This window comes from Talpa occidentalis, unplaced genomic scaffold (assembly GCF_014898055.3).
Source record: "Talpa occidentalis isolate TD23 unplaced genomic scaffold, MPIMG_talOcc4v2.1 talOcc4.17, whole genome shotgun sequence".
Taxonomy (NCBI): domain Eukaryota; kingdom Metazoa; phylum Chordata; class Mammalia; order Eulipotyphla; family Talpidae; genus Talpa; species Talpa occidentalis.
This window is the reverse complement of record NW_023601754.1, coordinates 5,585,277-5,607,425: the sequence shown is the minus strand read 5'-3', so window position 1 is coordinate 5,607,425 and position 22,149 is coordinate 5,585,277. Positions and strand designations below refer to the sequence as shown.

The 22,149-nt window shown below is 41.1% G+C and overlaps 1 protein-coding gene across 1 annotated transcript in view; it reads right to left on the bottom strand.

The window, feature by feature from the left end:
* The window catches only part of LPCAT2 (lysophosphatidylcholine acyltransferase 2), a 58,310-nt gene that overhangs the window by 35,043 nt on the left and 1,118 nt on the right, over positions 1-22,149 (bottom strand). The window contains exons 2-8 of the mRNA XM_037515807.2: positions 16,346-16,485; positions 13,098-13,315; positions 10,737-10,849; positions 8,695-8,755; positions 7,757-7,815; positions 6,529-6,563; positions 3,289-3,343 (exon numbers count right to left, since the gene is read on the bottom strand). Coding sequence (XP_037371704.1) covers positions 3,289-3,343; positions 6,529-6,563; positions 7,757-7,815; positions 8,695-8,755; positions 10,737-10,849; positions 13,098-13,315; positions 16,346-16,485 — 681 coding nt within the window. The remainder of the gene's footprint in view (positions 1-3,288; positions 3,344-6,528; positions 6,564-7,756; positions 7,816-8,694; positions 8,756-10,736; positions 10,850-13,097; positions 13,316-16,345; positions 16,486-22,149) is intronic.

The following is a 22,149-nucleotide window of genomic DNA, read 5'->3' as shown; positions in this document are numbered from 1 at the left end:
CATTCCTAAAGATTACATTCTCTGGATTTGAGACAATCCAATGACTTTGATCACGAGAGTCTGAGGCTCACGGGAGGCCGTGAGCTGAAGGACGGGGATGGTCTATGAGCCGCGAGTGTCCAAGAGGGCACCCCAGTAACCTGCTTGAAGTCTGCTTTAAAAATCACAATAAACTTGGGCCTCCCAGGTGGCGCAGCGGTTGAACGCTGGGTTGCGAAGATGCCCGCAGCCTCTGCGGTGCCGGTTCAATCCCCGGCTGCATCCCGGCCACCAGAGGAGGGTCCCACATGGCGCGCAGACCTCTCCTGCCGCCCGCTGCTCCCCTCAGCAGTGTACTTCGGTCCTTCTGCCTGCTCTGCTCCCCGCTCTGGCTCTGGTGAATTCTCTCACCCTCCCGCGCTTCTGACTGTACCCAGTGCTTGTATAAACAAAACAAACAAACAAACAAACAAATAAATAAAACATGCCTCTATTAAAAAAAAAATTACAATAAACCTCACACCAAGTCCTTGAATAATAACACATCTTGAATTGGGTTTAGCTAATCAATATTCAAGAAGTTCTAAAAACATGTTAAAAAAAATAACTAGACTTGGGCCTCCCTGATGGCACAAGAGGTTAAGACACAAGCTAAGAAGCCACTGCAGCCACTGCAGCACGAGTTTAATCCCCAGCTGGTCAGGAAGCTGACCCACACAGGGCAGCAGACCTCTCCTGCCGCCCGCTGCTCCCCTCAGCAGTGTACTTCAGTAGATCCGCCTGTTCTGCTCCCCACTCTGTCTCTGGTGAATCCTCTCACCCCCTGCACCTCTGGCCTGCACCCCAGCTCTTGTACGTATAAATAAATAAAATAAATCTTAAAAAAAAACCCACTAGATTTTCCATCAATTTTAAGGAGAGAGAGAGAGAGAGAGAGAGAGAGAGAGAGAGCGAGCGCGAGGATGCTTCTCAAGAACCAGGACAACCGCTAGTGGAGCAGCGAGAGGTCCCTAGGCATGTAACTAAGCTGTCTGTAGGGTAGCTCCAGTGGGTTGGGGTACAGACACAGCCCTCGCTCCAGCCCTGCCCCACGCATGCATGGCCGGCTGCTGGTGACACCCCAAAACGGGGAAGTAAACTATTCAAAGCTCATAAAGCAATTCGGAGCCTGCTTGGTGAAAGGTAGTATCATAACTCTGAATTAAATATATTTAACATAAGAAGGCTGGATTCGAAGGAACTCCCCTCATCCTGCCCTGCTGGCAGCTGCAGCACAGCCCGTTGTTGCTAGCTCAGAGTGGTGGAGAAGTTATTGAACAGAGACTTCCTTTTCCTTGCCAGGAAATAGTATGCAAACAGGTGGGGAGTGCAGGTATTACAATTGTTTTAAAAAGGAGGAAAAAGACAGCCATGGCCCGGGAAATTGTGGTAAAGGTGGTCAGGGCAAGCAAATGAGGAATTTGCCGGCCTCTGCCATAGGCAGTGTGACCGCTGACTCACTGCCACAGGGCAGTGCCAGGTGCATGCGCACACCTGCTGCTGGATCTTGTTGTAACTGGAGAGGGGGGTCGGGGGTGGGGGGACTGTCAATAGATATGACAGAACTATCGTCCGTCCGTCCATCCATCTATCCATCCACCATCGATTTATCAATCTATCAATCTGCCTATCTAACTACAGACACACACACACACACACACTCTCTCTTCCAACTTTACAGAGAAGACATGGCGTGGCTGTTGAAAGTATGGGTTTTCTTGTGTGTGTGTTTTTTCAGGAAGGGAAAATAGGGTTAAACCATCTGAGCTGCTACTAAAGAAGAAAGCGCAATGCTCAGAGTACTCAGCAATAATACAGGGCTTCCCGAAATGCCTTCCAGGGAACTCTGGTTCCAGGAAATACACAGAGAAAATGGGGGTGTTTGGTCAAACATTTCACTGAGAAGTTCTGAGAAAAGAAACCTCATTCCTCTTGCTTACCCAGGCACTTCCTGAACTTATTAGGACCCAGGCTAGTATTTATCCAGCAACATGTAAGGACATAGCTAGAACTAGTGGTTTTTTGTTTACATTGAGAGATACTGAGCTGGTTTTCAAAGCGGAAATATGTGGCACAAAATGAATAAACGGGTATATTCAGAGCTGGCAGACAACCTGCAGGTCTCAAGAAAAATGCACTGAGACTAAACTCATTTTGAAGTATAATTTGCCCTCCTATAGCTTTGGTATTGCTGACAACCTCTGCTTGGCTGAACAACTACAGTGTCTAGCCAAGTAAGCTAGTATCCTTGTGATGTAAACTCTGTGGCCTATTACTGGTCCCCGCTCAGGACGCTGAAGGACACATGCGAACTTGAGGTTTTCATTAGACAATCCAGGGGTACAACTGGCAAACGTGGGCAGGAATCCAGAAACCCACTATTCTGACCTTTGCTCTTCAGAGGCAACCTGTGGATTCATTAATAAAACACTAGATCCTGAATTCAGGGGTCCATTCCACATCATTCTTAGAATCTAAGAAGAGTTCTGGAACCAACCTTCAGTCTGTTAGCCCTTGTCTTGCCTGCCCTGCAACTCAAATCGAAAGCTCCCCGGGGAGTAGTGACATGTGTTGTCTCCCAGGCAGGACTTCCTCTCCTTGGCTTTCCCAGGACGTGATCCTGACAGAGCTGTGGGCTCCCTCAGCTACTGTTGCAGCATCTTTGGTCAGAGTGTGAAGGTTGGGGATTTTCCAGTGGCGCAGGGGCTAAAGACACAGCACTATCAAGCTAATGGAGCCACGGAAGCATGAGTTCGATGCCTGGCCAGGGAGCTACCCACATGGCACAGCAGACCTCTCCTGCCTCCCCGCTGCTCCCCTCAGCAGTGTATTTCAGTAGATCTGCCTGTTCTGCTCCCCACTCTGTCTCTGGTGAAACCTCTCACCCCCCCCCCCATGTACCTCTGGCCTGTACCCCAGCTCTTGTATGCATAAATAAATAAATCTTAAAAAAAAAAAGAATGTGAAGGTTATCATTCAACTTGGCAGAGGTCAGCAGCAACAGGAATAAAAATCATAGGACCTCTGACTAGCTGGGCGGTGGATGACGTGTTGGGAGCTCCAGGAAGTTAGAGGCGTCACCAAGTACAAGTCTAAGGACCAGACTTGACAGCCTGCGTTTAGATACACAGCTTGTAAAAGGCCAGGGCTTATTGAAAAGGTGGTTGATTTAATCTCCAGCCTTTGCACATTGGGTCTCTCTAGAGCAGAAATTCAAAATAAAGGGAAACACCAGATCTTGAGTTCCAAAGCCGCATGTTGAAGGCTTACCTCGACTTCCACCTTTGTGAAAGGCTGGCAGAAAGTAAGCATGCAAAGCTGAATGCTGAGGAGAAAAGAGAGAGGACCATTGTTAAAAGGTAATAACGGATCATCTCCTGGTACTCAACAGTCCTCGCTTCACACACAAGCACCCTCACGTCACGTGTCATAAATATTTTGCATTTAGAAATACCACAGTGTAGCACTTCTGGGGCTTAGACAACTATTCTTGATATTCAAAGATTCAGTCACCAAATGCAATACCAAATACGTATTTGTGAGTCACAGCCACAGCTCGGCAGACTAGACCGACCCCAAATTTGACATCTCCTTGACAGACTAGACCCCAAATTTGAAGTTTCCTTGACAACGCAGGTTCACTGGCTTAGTCTTAGGAAAATCAGCGAGGCAACCTTTTAAGGTACATGAATGTGGATATACAAAGACTCCTGTGTGGAATATATTGCATTTCTAGACTTCCCTGATATAAAAGAAAAAAATCAGTGGGCCTTTCCTTAAAAGCAGAAGCTTTACATAATTGTCCCCTCTTACTAATGAATGTTTTAGTTATGGGGAAATTTTTCTGAAAAGTGTCAGATTTCATTAAAAGCTAGACAAAGGCTTTCTTTCAGTGGTTTTATAATCAACCGTCTCAAAGATACTTTTTGAAATAGTTTTTCCTACTGGCAGCTTTCTAGCATATATTTAGACTCTGTGGATAAGACGTCTATGGGATATTTATTTTGCCTCATTTACACAGATGACCCACAAGCTGGCAGAATGGACTAGACTACACATTTAAGAACAACCAACCCCTCCTTTTTTTTTGTTAACTAAAGAAATTAAAATATGACCTATCTGTAAAAATTACTTGACAAATTACGTAAGACAAGGAGGTTAGGAATTTTAGGAACCAGGATGTGTCAATCCCATCTAGTAATTGTAAATTGTTAACCTAAGTGGGGGTTTTCAAAGCTCCCCTTTGAAAGGGAAAAAATCTTTGACTAACAAGCCCCAGCAAACAAAGTCAACTTATACTACCTACCATAAACTGCTCTCTAATTATTCAAATTGAACGCTGGAATTCAGGATTTGACTAGATATCATGGTCTGAAAATTCTGTAAAAAATTGAAGCCCACGTAAGCTCTTGTTAAACCTGCACCATCCACTCTGCGGTGCTGGACAATCCAACGACCTTGTTAGACTGACACGGGCAGTGCCTGCATACTCACTCCTTCCCGCGTCTGTCCCCCTGTCTCCTGTCCCTTAGGGTATCTGCTTTGTGTAAAGTCTCTTCCTTAGACTCGAGTCTAGGGTAGTAAGGGCAGCTGAAGTAACTGGTTTTGAAGGAACAGACACCACTAAGCAGATGGAAAGGCAGAGGGGGGATAAAGCTCTCTAGATGAGGCCGCTGTGGCAGCTTTGGGGGGTTTTCTGTGTTTATAAGTCCTAGGAATCTTTAATTCTGAAAGTGTTTGTCCCTCTCTTTTCTTTAGTACACACTTCCCAGGGTGGAAGCCTGCATCGATGCGATCACTCTATTTTCTAGCCCTGGTCTCCCTTCCAGAAGAGTCTTCTCCTACTTGACCTTCACATCTACCTAGATTGTTGCTAAATGAAAAATAGTCACATCGGCTGCACTGTGAACCCCAGATCCCTATCTCCGCAAGGAATTTAATTCGTAAAGACTCAAATGATGATGCACCTCAGGAAATACATTGAAAATGCACCTTCACACAATTTTTAAGCACTTTTTTCTAACATGCTCTCCTCTTGCTTTTCTTTATAGAAAAGCTGAAAACCAGAAATGCGAAATCAATAGTGACACGAAACATGTACTTTAACCAAATCAACTGATATCCTGGAGAGATTAAGTTAACATGATGTTGAGATATCCTTTACATTTATGTCCTTTATTTTCGGTGGCCTTGACTTAACTTGAATCACCCAAGGACTGAAACATGACAGGAACAGAAATGTCTTCCAGGTGCTCATGCACACCTATAACTGGCCAGTTACCCATTCTAATTTACATTTATTATTTCAAAGCAATTCACACACACACACAATGGAGAAAGTATGCAGCATTAAAAACCAAATTTCACTTTCAGACATTGTCTAGATGATCTCAAAGCACCTAAGGAAACCCACAGAATACTTAGAGGCAAGTGATGATTTCTTTTAAATATTTCCAAGTGGCTGCTACCTCCTGTCCATAGTGTTCTCTGATCTGCATATGACAGTATCAAAGACACGAGTCTGTGAACTTCCAACCCAGGTAGTTTCACACTCACACAGCCGGGACTAAACGCGAGATCCTCTTGAGAGAAAGACAGAATCTATGTGTTCTGTTCTTTCAAAGTCCTCTTTCACTTCAGCTTGCTCAACAGAGCAATTGTATTCCAGCCCTCTCTTAAATGTTTATAGAAACTGCTGATCCCTATGCTTTTAAAATCCAAGAAGAGAACCGAAAGCTTGGTTAGCTATTTTCTCAGGTCAAAACAGACACATCTAGTCCAAGTCAAGTGACTAAATTGCTCTGGACTGCTTAAACCAGCACAAACAATGCTGGAGACGCTAAATAATGCAAAATCTGCCATGACACGAAGCTGCAAAATTAAAGCTCAACAGGATCCAAACTAGGTCACTGGACTGTTTCTTGGGAATTGATAGTCAAACACCTGAAACCCATTAGAGAGTGACAGCTAGAATTCTAGAATTCTGCACCCCGGCGACACCAGGGGTTAATGGACAAGGGAGATCTGCTCTCTCTGGTGTGCGGCTGGGCCTTGAGCACCCACCCAGGCAGGTGAAGGCAGGTCTGTTGAGAGGCTGCCCACTTTTGCCTCCACTCCATGGTCTACACAGACAACCCAGGGGGCAGTGGGCACATTCAGGACATGGCTTGCCTCTCAGCTTGCCCCTAGGTGGGAGGGTCACAGTCACTTGGTGGTTAGAGGGCCAGAGGGAGCCACAGGCCTGAGGCAGGGAGGGGAGGGATCCTGGAGTATGTAGGGGACCTGGCCCCACTGAGAGGAGTAAAATAAAAAAAAAAACTAACCATGCTCCCTTCAGACGCTTATCAGTTACGAGATTTAAGAATTTGATCAGAAATTTTTATTTTTACAAAAACCAGTTTTTTTTTCCTTCAAAAAGGAGGCATGGGTTATCTTTTTCTTCGCTAAAATAAAATTTATGTAAACTTAAATAAATATGTATTATTTATGTAGTAAACAAAAGCAACTTACAACGTATATCCCTGCCACGTCCAGGTCACGGTATCCTACGGCAACACAAAGGTTTAAATTTGCATTAGTTCAGAGAAGAAACAGCAAATAAAACAAAATTCTTATTTCAATGTTGGTTTTCATGCATTTTTTTTTTTTTTTTTGCATAAAGACAACATGAGAAATAAAGCCTATGGCTATAGCAGCAACACGAATCCTTGAGTCTCTATCTACAGACATTACCCTCCTGACATAACCCTCACATCTTTTTATGGAAGTGAATTTTTAAATAACTACGGGGAAGCTTAGGTCTCTGCCCCTAATATGAACATACCTGGATTTGCTTATAAAAACCAGAACACATCATTTCTCAAGAAAAAGTGATGTTGGGAGAAAAGATGGCAAGCCGTATAGAGTGAAAGGATTTGGATAAATGTAAATCCGTAGGCAAAAGTAAAATGATAAAAGTCTGACAGATTCGAATTTTTAAATCATAGCTGTCCGAGGCTGGGAAGCCAGTCACTGAATAGGAAGCCGAAGTGATCAGCAACTTTAATCTTAAATAACACAGATAATTCATAATTATATTTTGCCTTTTTACGTAAATTCTCTAGTGAAGGAAGTTCCTTTCAGAACCAAAACATCCTCAGAAACAACCCTTTCTTTAGGAAAATGGGGGCGCGATCACTCCCCCTGCCATGTCCTCACAGAGGGTGACCACGAACCCAGCTGGTGCAGAAGAGAGTTTCCAGAGCCAGCTGTGGGTTTTCTGTAGGATATTTGGTTCTTTTCTAATATTTTCTTGTTTAAGTTACTTCTTGCCAAAAGTTGCACTGCTAGTAAGGAGTGAGTGTGTCACCAGACACCTCCACCAGGAATGACAGCTGATTAAATCAGGAGGCGTTTCCTTCGAGGTGTCAGGGAAATCACAGTTTGCTGCAAGCCTCCTGACATTTGCTGAGACCCTCCGTCTGCGGCTGCATCCTACCATCCAGGACCACAGAGTAGAGGTTCAGGAGAACCTTCCCGGAGCTCAGCAGCAGCAAAGGCGAGATGCAATACTGAGAGCAGCAAGCAGGTGCCTGTCCTGTACACATTCAAAACAAAATGTGGCAGCTAGGATGGGGCGTGCCGTCTGCTCCTGTTACTCATCTACCCACACCTGTATTCAAGTATTAAAAGGGACCCTGGAGAATGGGTGCTGTTTGGAAAGTGAGAAATTCTTCCCGTAGCAAAACACTAGACTTACCAGCTTGTTGGGGTATCGGAGGAGCACGGGCTGCACGGGAACCCCCGGGATGAAGGCTCCTATAAGCACATTGGGGTCTCACAGCGTGTTCTTTATACAAATGTGTGTTTTACAATGAAGCACAAGTTAATAATAAACGGTATACATGTACTGGATGCTTTTCAGGGACATAAAAGAAACTTTGCAAAATACTGGAAAATGCCCAGTGTTTACCAAAATGAGAGATTTTTTAAGTTCAAAACTGTGTGAGAAAAATATGATGATGCTGTGCCTGGGTCATTTACACTCTATATTCACATCCCCCTTTGTTTTCACTTCCCAAATGCCTCTTATTCAAGAGGATTTTTTTAAATGATGAAATCAAGACAGAGAAGAAGAAGAAAATCTATACAAAACCAAATGGACGAAGCAAGAACTACCCCATTTGCTGGAAGTGAGTTCTAATGTTGGCTCTGAGTTGGTGAGCTGCCAAAACAAAAATATTTTAAAATATTATCCATTACCGTGAAGTTACACATTTACTGTGAAATTCACACTTTCATAATATAAAAGGAGTGAACGGGAGAAGGCATTAGAAGGCCCTGTAATGATAATAGCTTTTCTACCGATGACCCCTGGTATAGTTGGAGGAAAAGAAAAATCCGCAAGTGGCTTCTATGCACGCATGCGTGTACACACACACACACACACACACACACACACACACACACACACACACACACACACACACGACACGCAGGACACTCCAAGGAATAAAGGCTAATGACCAAAAGACAAAGTAAAGGAGTGAGTTCTTAGCATTTGCAACTTTCAAAACTTTTTAGTGGACAAGAAGGAAAGCTTAGAGCAAATTAAAGCAGTTTTGTGCACGACTATCAATTCATTTGAAGAAAGCTTCCAGACTACTTTGTCACAATACATAATTTAATTTATCTCACCTGGTTTAAAAGTTATCAAACAGGAACGATTAGTACAAGTACCTTCTGGGAAAACTAGTATCTTGGGAGAAAAGGAATAGATTTAATATTTCAGTCTAATTAATAGATTACCTCTTCACTCACTTTCTTATGACTTCACAAATAGCTGCCCCTTCTTACTAAAACTAAAATGAAATAAAAGGCAATAGTACTTGTTTCAAATGGAAGCTAGAATCAGGTTGTTCGGTTTTCCTCTAGAATGCAGTCTCACCATTAAGATAATCAGAAAATGGATTAAAGCTTTGAATAGAAATTACACAAATGTTTCTTAACTTAAAAAGACAATACAGACCCTAAATCACAGTCAAAGCGTACGTTGGATGTATTAAATTCTTTATTCTACTGCTACCTACATTCTTAACTAAATAATTTCCTGCTTCTTTGTTTCAGTTTTCCCATTAAATGACACTCATTTCTACAACGCATAGACTGGCGGAAAATGGAGAAAATACACATGACGTCAATACACATGACGTTTACTTGAATTAGTTGACATGGAATACGGCTTCATATCCTTTTTCAGGAGGTATTTTTAACTTTGAAAATACTTTGTTTTCCATGTGCAAAATATGTAGTAAATTTCTCTAATAATTGAATCTTCTGAAGCTTTTAGAATTTGGCAGTGAGTTAATAGCTAAGCATCTAAAACAAAACAAAACCCCCGTTCTGGAGGCAGCAAAGAGCACCTTACAACAGGGAGAGGGTAAAAATTAACAGGCTAGGGCCTCCCCTGGTGGTGCAGCGGTTGAGCGCTGGCCTGCAAGGCTGCCCGCAGCCTCGGCAGCGCCGGTTTGTTCCCCGGCCACTGGCGAGGGTCCCACAAAAAAAAATAAATAAATAAAAAATTAACAGGCTATATTGCTACAGTAACAGGTTATTTATATGATGAAAATTATGAATACATGAAATGCCATCCTCCAATTGAAAAACTGGGTTCCCTAAGACAACAGGAGACTATAGCCAGCATGATTCACTCAGTGGGAATTCTACTGCTGCCCTGTTAACCATGAACGGATATGGAGTGAATCATAAAATCTCAGAGCTGGAAGGGGCATGAAAAGTCATCTTGTATCTCTAATGCTGAATTCTTTCTACAATATCCCCCCCAAGTGGCTGCTTACCCAAAGCCTGAAAATTCCAAAAAAGAATTCTAAACCAGGCCGTTCTACCTCTGGACAGAATGTCCTTGAGACCAGTGACATGAGCTGCAATCTAACTACTTGTTAATTTCTACCCATCAGTCCTTGGACTCTTTGGATCCCAAGAGAAACACCAAACCCTTATTCCAAATGCTAGCTCATCCCTATCACTTTCAAAACCACTCCTCACAGGCCTTGATTTCTACAACCTCATGATAGGTTGTCCTCTTCTTGGTACCTTAACATCTATACATCAGCCCCGAAGGCCAGCTCACCCAGGGGGCCGGCTCACCTCAGGGCCACTTCTGCTACATATGGCTTGTTTCCACCTGGACAAAGGTGGTGGGATCCTTATCACCCGTGATGCTTTCTATATACAATAAATGTTGTCTCTTCCTCACCTTTAAAAGGCAACCCAGGGCACAGGGTTGGTGAGACAGTAAGATGGAAAGAATTTGACAAGTGATTCTGAACAGCCCCCTGAACTTAAAAGCAATGTCTAAATATACTCCAGATAAGACTGAAGATCTTAATCACTTCTTTTTCTGTAAACCCAACATGCAGGTGACCATAACTAAGTTTTACTATCTCATCTTTGAAACAGTAAATAAACTGAGAGGTAGGGAATTATTTTTATGACACAAAATAAAAATTCTTCAGACTTTAGAGACTTGATACATTCAAGTCCATGGAGTATTTCATGGGGAAGAAGACTTCTTAATACTCATTTATTCTATTTCTATTACGCTAAAGACATCTTGCATAGGTGTCCCCAGGTATTGCTGTCTATGGATCCAAATGGATATATTTACAAATGCGTGATAAGCTCTCAATATATTTAAATGAGTATCTACTGAGTTTTACCTGTGGCCATTCACCTCCTGATGTGGCACGCTTGATTATTTCATTTATTGTGTTTTTTCTTGAATCTGGATCTACACGGGATACCAGCACTGGCTGCAAAGCCCGTAACAGTCCTTTAAAACAACAACAAAAAAGTCATAAGCAAGTTCTCATTGTAGCTAATGCTACCATAGTGAGGATATGAGATAAATCATAAAACAAATTTTAAGGAAAATCAAGATGATAGCAATTAAAGAGAACAACCTAAAAAAAAAAAAAGCCCTCCAATCTCAAATGTATTTGAAATTAGCCTCCAGTTTCAAAAGAGTGGCTATTTATACCCAAAACTATTTCACTGATTTAACAGAAGTTAGCAGCAAGAATATGAAAAGAAGCAAATGCAATTTTCTGCCTAAAGGACTTCTTCAACTGAGAGTAAGCCTTGGGGCTATGCTACAAGGTTGTCTTGTTTTTCCTTAAGAATATCATAAAAAAAATGTGAATTCATAGTACACATGTATAAAAGGTAATTACTATTCATTTTACTAAAAATTTCAGCAAGACAGTCTGCTAAATACATAATTTCCTAGCACATGCAAAATAAACTTCCATTTACCAAAAATGTCTTGCTCCGTAACTTTTTAGGAAAATGCCATGTTACACAAAGCAAGGCAGTAATGTTGAAAACAAAAGAGAATGACTTTCTTAGCTGATGGCAAAGATGAAAGAGCCACTATCATGTCTCCCGAGTGCCAAGGCAACAGGAGACAGCTCTCACACCCCCCTCATCACTCATGTGTGCAATAACCCAGGGCAACCGGGAGCAGTTACTGGGAGACTAACACCCTAGGGAGAGACCAAAGCATCTGGTGGGAAAAACACTTCACTTGCTTCATTATTTTTTACGGCAGGAAGCACTTATTGCTCCACATCATAATTTTCAAAGTGTTACATGTGGGTCCCTCATGAAGATGCTGGGACAATACTGAAGAAAACAGAGTTAGGAGAAAAGACTGGGTGTGCTTGTGAGCGTAACACCCTGAAGAGAACGTCATGAAACAGCATGGAAGCAGCATGTTCACAAATTCTTGGCTTAAGTTCGCTCTCCAAAAATTGAGCATGTTTGGTATTTGAAATTTTGTTTGTATTGGAAACTGGTTTTTCTGGCTATATATAAGAACAGAAACATGACTCAAAAAGATATATGCATCCTTATATTTATTGCAGCATTATTCACCATCACCAAGGAATGAAAACAACCAAAGTGTCTAGGAATGGATGAACAAACGGAAGAGACGTGATCCAGACAGGCACATAATGTTTCAGTCAAGGCAGACTGTACACACAATGGTAGTTAATACACAGCCCGGTGCACACCATCTGGACTTGTGTGAGTATATCTATGACGTTCACACAATGACAGAGTTGCCTCATGATGCATGTACGAGAGAGCATTCCTGTCATTAAGCAATGCATGACTGTGTATACAATGGAATACACTCAGCCATTAAAAAGACAAAATTTTGCCATTTTTGACAATCAGGATGGATCTTGAGGGAATATTGCTGTGGAAAATAAGTCAGACAGAAAAAGACAGATACCATGTGATTTAATTTACAGGTGGATTCTGCAAACAAAAACAGAACAAAATTCATAGATACAGGAAAGTATGGTGGTTGCCAGAAGGGAGGTGGGTAGGAGGGGAGATACAATGGGGGGGAGGGGTCAAGAAGGTATATCGTAAAAGTTAACATTGCAACAGGATAGTTGCAAATGGTGATCATTTCCCAGTATATACAAATATCAAATCATTACGTTGTATACCTGAAACCAATATAATCTTATAAGCCAATTATTTCTCAAAATAAAAAGAAAACAGAAAGAGGAACGATATGGTGATAGGATTTAAAAAGAATGATATGAGAATGGACAGGGAAGTCTCTACTTTCATAAATTCACTCTTTTGATCTAGTTCCTCATTACAAGAATGGAATTATGCTTGAAGTGTTTCATTTTTAAAGCTTTCAAAAAGTCTACCAACAAACCATATACGATCTTTTTAATTTAAAGCATGAGCATGCAGCGAAATAAGCCAGAAAGAAAAAGAAAAATACTGGATGGTCTCACTCATAGCAGGAATCTAGAAAACTTAAATAAGGGACCAGGAAAATGAATAACTCTAAGAAAGTGAAAATCAAAATCAACAAAAAACTATGAACCAGAGACACTTTTTGGGGGGTGGGGGGGTGGGGGGAGGGATTGGGGTCAGAGTTGGGGGGGGTTGAAATTGTATGGGGAATATAAAAATAAAATTTATTATTTAAAAAAAAAATAAAGCATGAGCATGAAGATACTTTATTTTGTTATCTTACAAGTACTTACTGCCAATTAGGGGTGCCTGCACATTCTCGTTTCGAGACACTATAGAGGGTAACCCAGTGACGACACAGGCAATCCCATCAAAGAAGGTTGAATGAGGGGCAACCACAAAAATCGGTGCTTCCACAGAATTCGCCATCTTGCCTTTCACGGTAACTATAAATCCCATTGAAAGGAACATGGCATGACCCAGGAACTTCAAAACTGGTTGGGTAATTTTCCTTTGGAAATAAATATTAAAAAAAAGACACAGTTAGCTTTGCTAATTGCAGTTAACAGTAGAGCTTTACTCTGAAATACAATACAAAACCAAACATGTCAGACCACTTCATTTTAAAATGAGCCAAGAAGAAGAGTTAACACTTATATGGAGCTCTTTCTGCCAGGGAGTATTCTAAATAGGATAAATATTTAAGCTTATTATAGAAATACATTATATGTGAATATGTTGTATATATAAAAATTTATATAATTTTTTAAAATTCTCAGTTCTATTTGGCACAATAGGCATTATTTATTATCCCCGTTTAACAGATGAGAATACTGAAATCTTCCAAAGGTCACAGGGTTAATAAGCAGCTCCATTAATCTGTGACTATAAAATGATGACAATGAATTGTCAACACACAACCCCACTGAGAGATTCAAACCCGAGTAGGGGTTTGAAGGGCACTAACCTCAGGATCCAGACCTGTATCACCCAGCTGCTGCTATCTCCCCAAACACATGGGTGCTCTCATGCTAAAACTGTCCTCAGAGCTATTCTAGGAGTAATTTTTTTTAAAGTAAGTGTTGTACCTGTATCATTATTGCTCTTAGATATCATCAAAATTCTTAAATTCACCATCTTTCTTTCTTGGACAGAGATGCAGTTAAACCCAGAAATGTAACCACTTACTTAAAATTTTTAAAATTTATTTTCATTTAAACTTTTTCTGTTGAAATAGCACTGTATTAGGGCCTCCCTGGCAGTGCAAGAGGTTAAGTCACAGCACTATGAAGCTATGAGCAGCCACTGCAGCATGAGTTCGATTCCCGGCCAGGGAGCAGACCTATCCCGTCTCCTCACTGCTCCACTCGGCAGTGTATTTCAGTGGATCTGCTTGTTCTGCTCCCCACTCTGTCTCTGGTGAATCCTGCACCTCTGGCCGTACCGCCGTTCTTGTATGCATAAATAAGTATTTTTTTTTTTAAAAAAGAAATGGTATTGCATTTTATCATCATCTAGGTATCAGCTATATATCCCTATAAATCTACATTGGTATGTAATACAATGTGATAACCACTGAAAGTCTATTTGTTTCTGCTCTTCTAGCATCCATTGTAAATGTCTCTAGTTTCTGCAGTTTCTGGTCCCTTCTTGTTAATTCACACTCATCAGAATCTGTCATTAAAGATTAATCAATTCATCCAACTGTTCCAGGAACTGTGCTGGACTCATAGGTAAGATCCAGTCTCTGTCCTTGAGAAGCTCAATCGAGCAGGGAAACAGAGGAATGCAGACACAGGCTGGACCCCTCAGTGAATATGTCTGCAAGTTCTCATGAAAAATGAAACAGGTGTATCTTCCATAAGACATCTGATGTGATTTTTAAAAAATGGGCTTCCCAGCTAATTCTCTAACAACCTTTTAATAATCTAATGCAAAGCTGTCAGGCAAGTAGCCACTGAGGAAGTTTCTCTGTAATATCCCAGGAAGGAAAAGTGAGAACCAAAAGCTAAAGTATAATAGTTCTCCGGATGGCTGTCCCCCTTCCTGCCCTGCGGTTTAGAGTTGAGGTAACTATTTACTGCAGGACAAAAAGTTCAGCCCTTCAGGGAATTTCCACACCTCTCATTATTTATTTATAGTGCTATAGCTTCTGACCACTACATTCCAAAGAGTCCCGTATTCAAAATCACTAAACACTTCCCTTTAAATGCTTAAACATGGTGCCAAGTTTGCTTAGCTTCAGTGTTAACCTGTTTGAGAGGAAGCAGAGATACTGGCTTCATGAATAAAGTAGAACTTTCTATTCTACCATTTATTTTTATCTGTTCTCTGAATTCTCAAGACTATTCTTCCATCATCATTGGGTTTTTTTTTTTTTCCCAAGCCATTGACAATTAAACTGAAGAGATGACAGAAAGAAATTGATGAGCCATGAAAACACCCTGCAGTGTATTTTTCTTTTTATAACGACAAGCTGGAGTCATAAAACAGGGGCACGGGGAGGATTGAGGAGGCATTAGTTCCACTTCAAACCAGCCGCGTGTTTAATTTATTTTTTTAAAGATTTATTTATTTATACAGGCACTGGGGTACAGGTCAGAGGTGCAGGAGGGTGAGAGGATTCACCAGAGACAGAACGGGGAGCAGAACAGGCAGACGGACCAAAATACACTGCTGAGGGGAGCAGCGGGTGAGACAGGAGAGGTCTGCTGCGCCATGTGGGACTCTCCCTGCCCAGCCAGGATTCGAACTGGCACTGCAGAGGCTGCGGACAGCCTCACAGCGCTGGGCCCAACCCGCTGCGCCACTGGGGAGGCCCCAGCCTCGTGTTTAAGTGGACCTTTTAGTCATCAGAACATGAACTGAACACAAACCGCCTATTTCTTTATAAAAGTTTCTAGAATGGTGTTTGTGAAAAATTTTGGAAGGCACATTCCTATTTGAGATTGGGATGAAAGAAATTGATCCTTTATGTACACACAGAATAATGTGTACTGTGTACGATCCCAAATTCAACAGCGCCCTAAAACCCACGTGTGGATTCTGAGGAAACGTGTACAGTCCATAGGACGTGGAGCCGGCCATAGCCAGTTCTGCCCAATGGAATGAACTTGACCAGTGACTCTGTTCATTCATGATCAGCCTATTCTTTAAAACCATGCTAGTAGAGGCCTCCCTAGTGGCGCAAGGGGTTAAGTGTCAGCACTGTGAAGCTATGGGTAGCCACTGCAGCACAAAGTTCAATACCCAGCCAGGGAATTTATCCACATGGCGCAGCAGACCTCTCCTGTCTCACCCGCTGCTCCCCTCAGTGGCTTTTAGTCGATCCGCCTGTTCTGTTCCCCACTCTGTCTCTGGTGAATCCTCTCATACCCTGCACCTCTGTCCTGTACCCAGGTTCTTGTATGCACAAATAAATTAAAAAAAATAAATCTTTAAAAAAAATAGCAGCTAGATAAAACTACCAGTCACTGACTAACCTGTAATAAACATTTATTTATCTTGAGTCACTTAACACTTAGAAATAATTATTTCTCACCTCCTCCAACCAGTTAGTGGGTGGGTCAGCTTTTCAGGAGAGCATGCTGTTGAAATTGCAGCGAATGGCCACGCCAGGATTAAGATGAATGCAACCAATAAGGCGCGGACTGGGAGCAGGATAAGTCCAAGAAAGAATATCTGAAAGTCAAAGTCGATAAGAACAGATGAATGGACATTATTTTAATGCTGCAGCTATCAAACAGAAATACGTAGGAGGAGGCCTCCCTGGTGGCGTAAGAGGTTAAGAAGCAGCACTGTGAAGCTGCCTGCAGCTGCTGCAGCACAACTTCAATCTCCCGGCCAGGGAGCTACCCACATGGTGCAGCAGACCTCTCCTGTCTCGCCTGCTGCTCCCCTCAGCAGTGTGTTTCAGTAGATCTTCCTGTTCTGCTCCCCACTCTGTCTCTGGTGAATCCTCTCATCCCCCACACCTCTGTCCTATACCCCAGTTCTTGTATGCATAAATAAATAAATCTTAAAAAAAACCACAAAAACACAAATACCATTACAGGCCAAGGTTTCCTTTCCTCTCTTGTGTTATTTCTACCAACTGGGGAGGACTCATCGCTACAGCACCCTCATTCTTAGTTAATGTTCTCCTTATATCTAGAGAAGTCTGCCCAATGAACGTCATATGAAGCATTCGGGCATTTTCTGGTACATCAGGATTTACATGTGTGTAGGTCTAAAAGGTTGCATAATCCTCTCAAGGAACTCAAAGGGACCCCCACTGGACCTTTGCTCAACCTCCAGTACCTTCCCACAGCTTTTTTCGTTGAGGAATCTCCTGCCCTCTGCTGCTGTGCTAACTCTGGAACTGGTGGCGCACCTGTCAGTGGTGGGCCAGGATCCAGCTAACCTGTGGCGGCGGCAGTAGTCACAGTAGCGCTGCTGAGACAGCATTGCAGCAATGTGTCTCCTGACGCTGAGGTCTCCTCCTGATGCTTCTTCCAAGCTGAGCCTAACTTCTTGAGCCACTGAAGCCTTCCCAAGCAGCCTCCCTGACAACCTGAGCGTAGATCCTCTCTGCAGCTCCCGCTATATCCCCCTCAGAGTACTGCCTCTTCAACCTGATCGGTCCATTTTCCAAGCCAGTTGTTTCCAAGATTTGATTGGTACGTGTGCAGGCCTGAACCTGACTGGTGCCAGTGGGAGCTCAGACATGGTAAGTTTTCAAAACCAGCTGGGGTTCAAAACCAAACCAGCTGGGTAGTGAGTCCAATCTGGTCTGAACCATCTTGCGCAGGAGCTGGGCAGGAAAGCTCCGCTAGACCTGAATGTCACTGGCCAGGTTCAGACCTGATACCTGTGTCTCCGGAACTCTGTGGGTTTTTTCCTCTCATTTTTCTAAAACCTAAACCCAGTTGTGCCGTGGTTGGTCATCAAACTTGGCTACCACAGTGTAGCCCCGCTCAGCTTTGGAGGGGGGGCCCTGGTGCCTTCAGAGAGCCAAGAGCTGTGAGGGTGCCTCTTATTCTTTCTTTTATGGTAAGTAGATATGTTCGAGTATACAATTTTAATTCCTTGCCTCTTCTTTAACTATATTAAAAATTAATTTTGTTAGTGGTTGGCCAAAGTGTTTTCATCTTGATTTATAATAATCTAGTTCAGATTAATATCAATTTAATTTCAAGGGAATGCGAAAATTGTGTTTCTATAGCTCCATTTTCTCCCTCTTCCAGTTTGCTATTATTGTCATATAAAATGCATTTTTACACACTGTAGGTCCATCAACAGTTTTGCAATTGTTGTTTTATGTAGTTGTAGTCAGAAGAAAAAAATTACCAATAAAAATTAAATTTATACTGTCATTCATATTTACATATATAGTCACCTTTGCCAGTACTCTAGTTCTTCCTAAGAATTAGCTTTCTCTCTAGTGGCCTTTCATTGCAGCCTTGGGAAATGAAGTATTTCTATCAAGGCACACATGCTACTGACAAATTCTATGTTTTTGTTAATTTCCCTTTCATTTTTGAAGGACAGGCTTTTTGACTACACAATTCTGATGGATTGACTATGTCATTTTCCTGCCTCTGGTCTCCAAGATCCTGATGAAAAATCAGACATTAATCTTATTGAAGTTTCCTTGCACATGATGCATTGTAACTCGTGTTTTTAAGAACTTTTTTTTTTTTTTTGATTTTCAAAAGTTTGATTATAATGCATCTAGGTGTAGGTATCTTTGAGTTTATTCTACTTGGAGTTCATTGAACTTCTTGAATGTAAAGATTCAAATCGAATTTGGCAAGTTTTCAGCTATCATTTCTTCAAATGTTCTTTCTTTTCCTTTCTCCTCTTACCGTGTCCTACAGGTCTCTGAGGCTTTGTTTATTTTTCTTTACCTTTTTTCTTTCTGTTCCTCAAACTAGATAATCTCAATTGACCTAACTTTGAGCTAACACTTTCTTCTCTTTGCCCAAGTCAAGAGAGCTGTTGACATTTTTATTGAATGTTTCTCTCGGCTGTAAATTTTTATTCCATAATTTGTATTTGATCCTTTCATAATTTCAAAACTTTATTGATGTTTGGCAATATACTCATATTTTCCTTTTGTTCTTTGGACATGGCTTTTTTTAGTTCTTTGAGTACATTTAAAAATATCTTAATGTTTTTAGATAGGAGATCCATCTTGGCTTCCTCATAATAGCTTCTAGTGACTACTTCCCAATTTATATGCCATACTTTATAGCTCTTTGTATACCTTGCAATTTTTTTCTGAATTCTAAACATTTGAAAATATATATAACATATCAACTCTGAAAATCAGATTCTCCTCCACTATGAAGATTTACTGTTGTTGTTTGTTATTGTTTTTATTGTTTAGTGACTTTCATGAACTAATTCTGCAAAGTCTGTATTCTTTTTTTTAAAGATTTTTTTGATTTATTAATGCATACAAGAGCTGATGTATAGGCCAGAGGTGAGGGGTGAGATGATTCACCAGAGACAGCGTGGGGAGCAGAACAGGTGGATCTACTGAAATACACTGCTAAGGGGAGCAGAGAGTGAGACAGGAGAGGTCTGCTGTGCCATGTGGGTCAGCTCCCTGGCCAGGGATGGAACTCGTGCTGCAGTGGCTGTGAATAGCTTCATAGTGCTGTGCTTAACCCCTTGTGTCTCCAGGGAGGCTCCTGTAAAGTCTGTATTCTTTGTCATGTGTGGCTGCTGAAGTTTCTGAACAGTTTGCTTAGTTATTACCTAATAATTAGAGACTCTCTTCAGTGTCTACAACCGATAAATTTCCCAGTGTTGACAAAGGATGTGGGTGTGCATATTGGGGCACACCTTAAACATTCACTCAAGTGACATTCATAATTCTGCCATGGCTTTTACTTCCTATTTGTAAGAGCCTGACGATTCGCCAGTGAGATTTAGTGAATTCTTGGATTTTCTTTTTCTTTCTGAGTGAGTACATAGCCTTGAGTATACACACAGCTCTACACACATGGATGGCCTTCTAAAGTCCCAGGAATATGTCAAAACTTCTCAGAGTCCCAAGTGAATACCTTAATCCCTAGCTTTTCCTTTTAATCATTTTGATTAGCTTGTTGTCATTATTCACTCTCAGGAACTGTTACTTTAATCAACTGCTTCTCATTGTTTTTGACAAATACCCTTGGGTGAGTCCAAGGCAAGTCAAGTGAAGAACATCTTAGAAATGACCAAAAAATAATCTTGGCTGCAAGAAAGCACTATAGCATGGACTCTGAAAACAGAGTTGGAATGAAGTTATAGCATATTCACATAACATTAACTCACATTCACAAAGACCAACTGATAAAGGAATTTAAATGAAGAAGCTCAACTACTGTTACTTTTTTCTGTGTCATTTTCAAAGTTTGTGACAAATAATAGTACTTAATAGTAAACCACTTTTGAAAATTAAGATGGCTCCCCACTGGGTTTCCACTTGGAAATTCGATTAAATACATCCTCTCTCTAGGAATGCCTTCATTCAACACTATCAGAAATATCCTCTTCTCTGGTTTTTCTTCACAGCACTTAATAAAACATGGACTGATATATATATATTTGTATGTGTTTAACTTTCTCAGTGAAATATAAGCTTTAAATAAGCAAGGCCTCATTTTTTCACTGGTATATGTCCCAGAGAAAAGCACTGTATCTGGCACATAGTAGGCATAAAAAGAATTTTTTGGTATGATAAACTGCCTCCATAATTACAAAAAAAAAAGCTCATTCGATTTCCGCATTCTGCTGAGGAAATGAAAGTCAGGCTACTTTTCCCCATGTTACATAGGAGCAGATCCTTAAATAATCAAAAAAGAAGGTGGAGAGCAAAACTAAACTATATAATGAAAGGCAAAAGTGACAGTAGTCCTTAAGGAAGACACTGATAACTGTTCAATTAATTAATCATATTAAAATAAGCACATTAACTCATACTTAAATGAAGACACGGCCATCTTTAAACTATACAATATATAGACAACATTGTCTTTCAGTCATATCAATTCAAATTTTCTCTTTATCTGGGCTATTCAAATAATTGAAATAGCTCTGATATCTCTTTATGGATTTATGAGTCTATATGGATTTTTAATTCTTTAATAGACCAAATTCAATTCTATTCAATCCCAGTAAATTTTAAGTACATATACAATTTATGGACAACAAATAGCATAAAATAAACCAATAGTAAGATATCTTTCACATATTATCTCACTTAATTTTCATTCTCCTTTGATATATTATTCCTCCAATTTAATAGATGAAGAAAGTGACGTTCAGGGAGGGTAAATGACTTGGCTAGTGCCATAAACTAGTAAATGGCTGTGTCTGAGCAGGTTTTCTGACTAATGCCAGTGATATTTCCATTAAACTAGAGTGCTTATAAAATTATTTGGAAGTGTTCCCTAAACAGTAACAGGCTATGTTTTTTTTTTAAACTTTTTTTATTCTAGGTGCAATTTATATACTTAAAAATAGGACACGTTGTTTCTCACTCCAACATATGAGGCCCAATAGATGGACATACTTTAAGTTTGACTGATTTGATTAAATCAGACTAAAATTAATTTTGAATGATAGTCAATGTATTTAGAAGTGTCTTCAGATGTTTTGAGATACAAAGACAAGATGGATCCATTAAAGACACGATGACAAAAATCTTAAACACTCAGCTTCTGCACAAAGAGGCATTACTCCATTCTTTATCTTCCTCTTCTTCTCTCACGCCTTCTTCAACCAGATACCCATCTACCATTACTCCAGCCACACCTTATTGCTGCTTAGCACAGCATTTACCCGGCATCCACTGCAGAGAACAATGGTTTTAGTGCATACCAGGAGGCTGTGCAAAAATTAGCTTTTCAAATTTGAAGAAAAGCGTAAGACAAGAAAAGATTAAAACCATTTTTCTTTCATGCAGAACACACAGTCTATCTTATTTGCTTCATCTAGTCTATCATGTTCCTTGATCACTCACTTCACCAAAGAGGAAGTTCACAGAGCGAATGCAAGTACTTGTAAAAGCAGTATTTTGCAAGACAAGAGAAAGGAAAGGAAACTTCCTTTTTGTCTATTACCCTACAGAAGATGGTCTGGGCTACTTCTCAGCCCCGGATCTAGAAGAGTCTGGGTGAGGGGCCAGAACTAAAGACTCTTGAACACCTTAAGCTGGTTCAAGTCTCCATTTTCCATGATTCTATTTCCTACCCTTGATGCCCCGGGTTCAGCGATCACCCCAGTCTCCTTGTTCTAACTTCACATATGGGCCCTCTGCCTTCTCCCCACTCTCCCTACCCCACACTGATTCCTCTTTGGGAAGGATTTCCC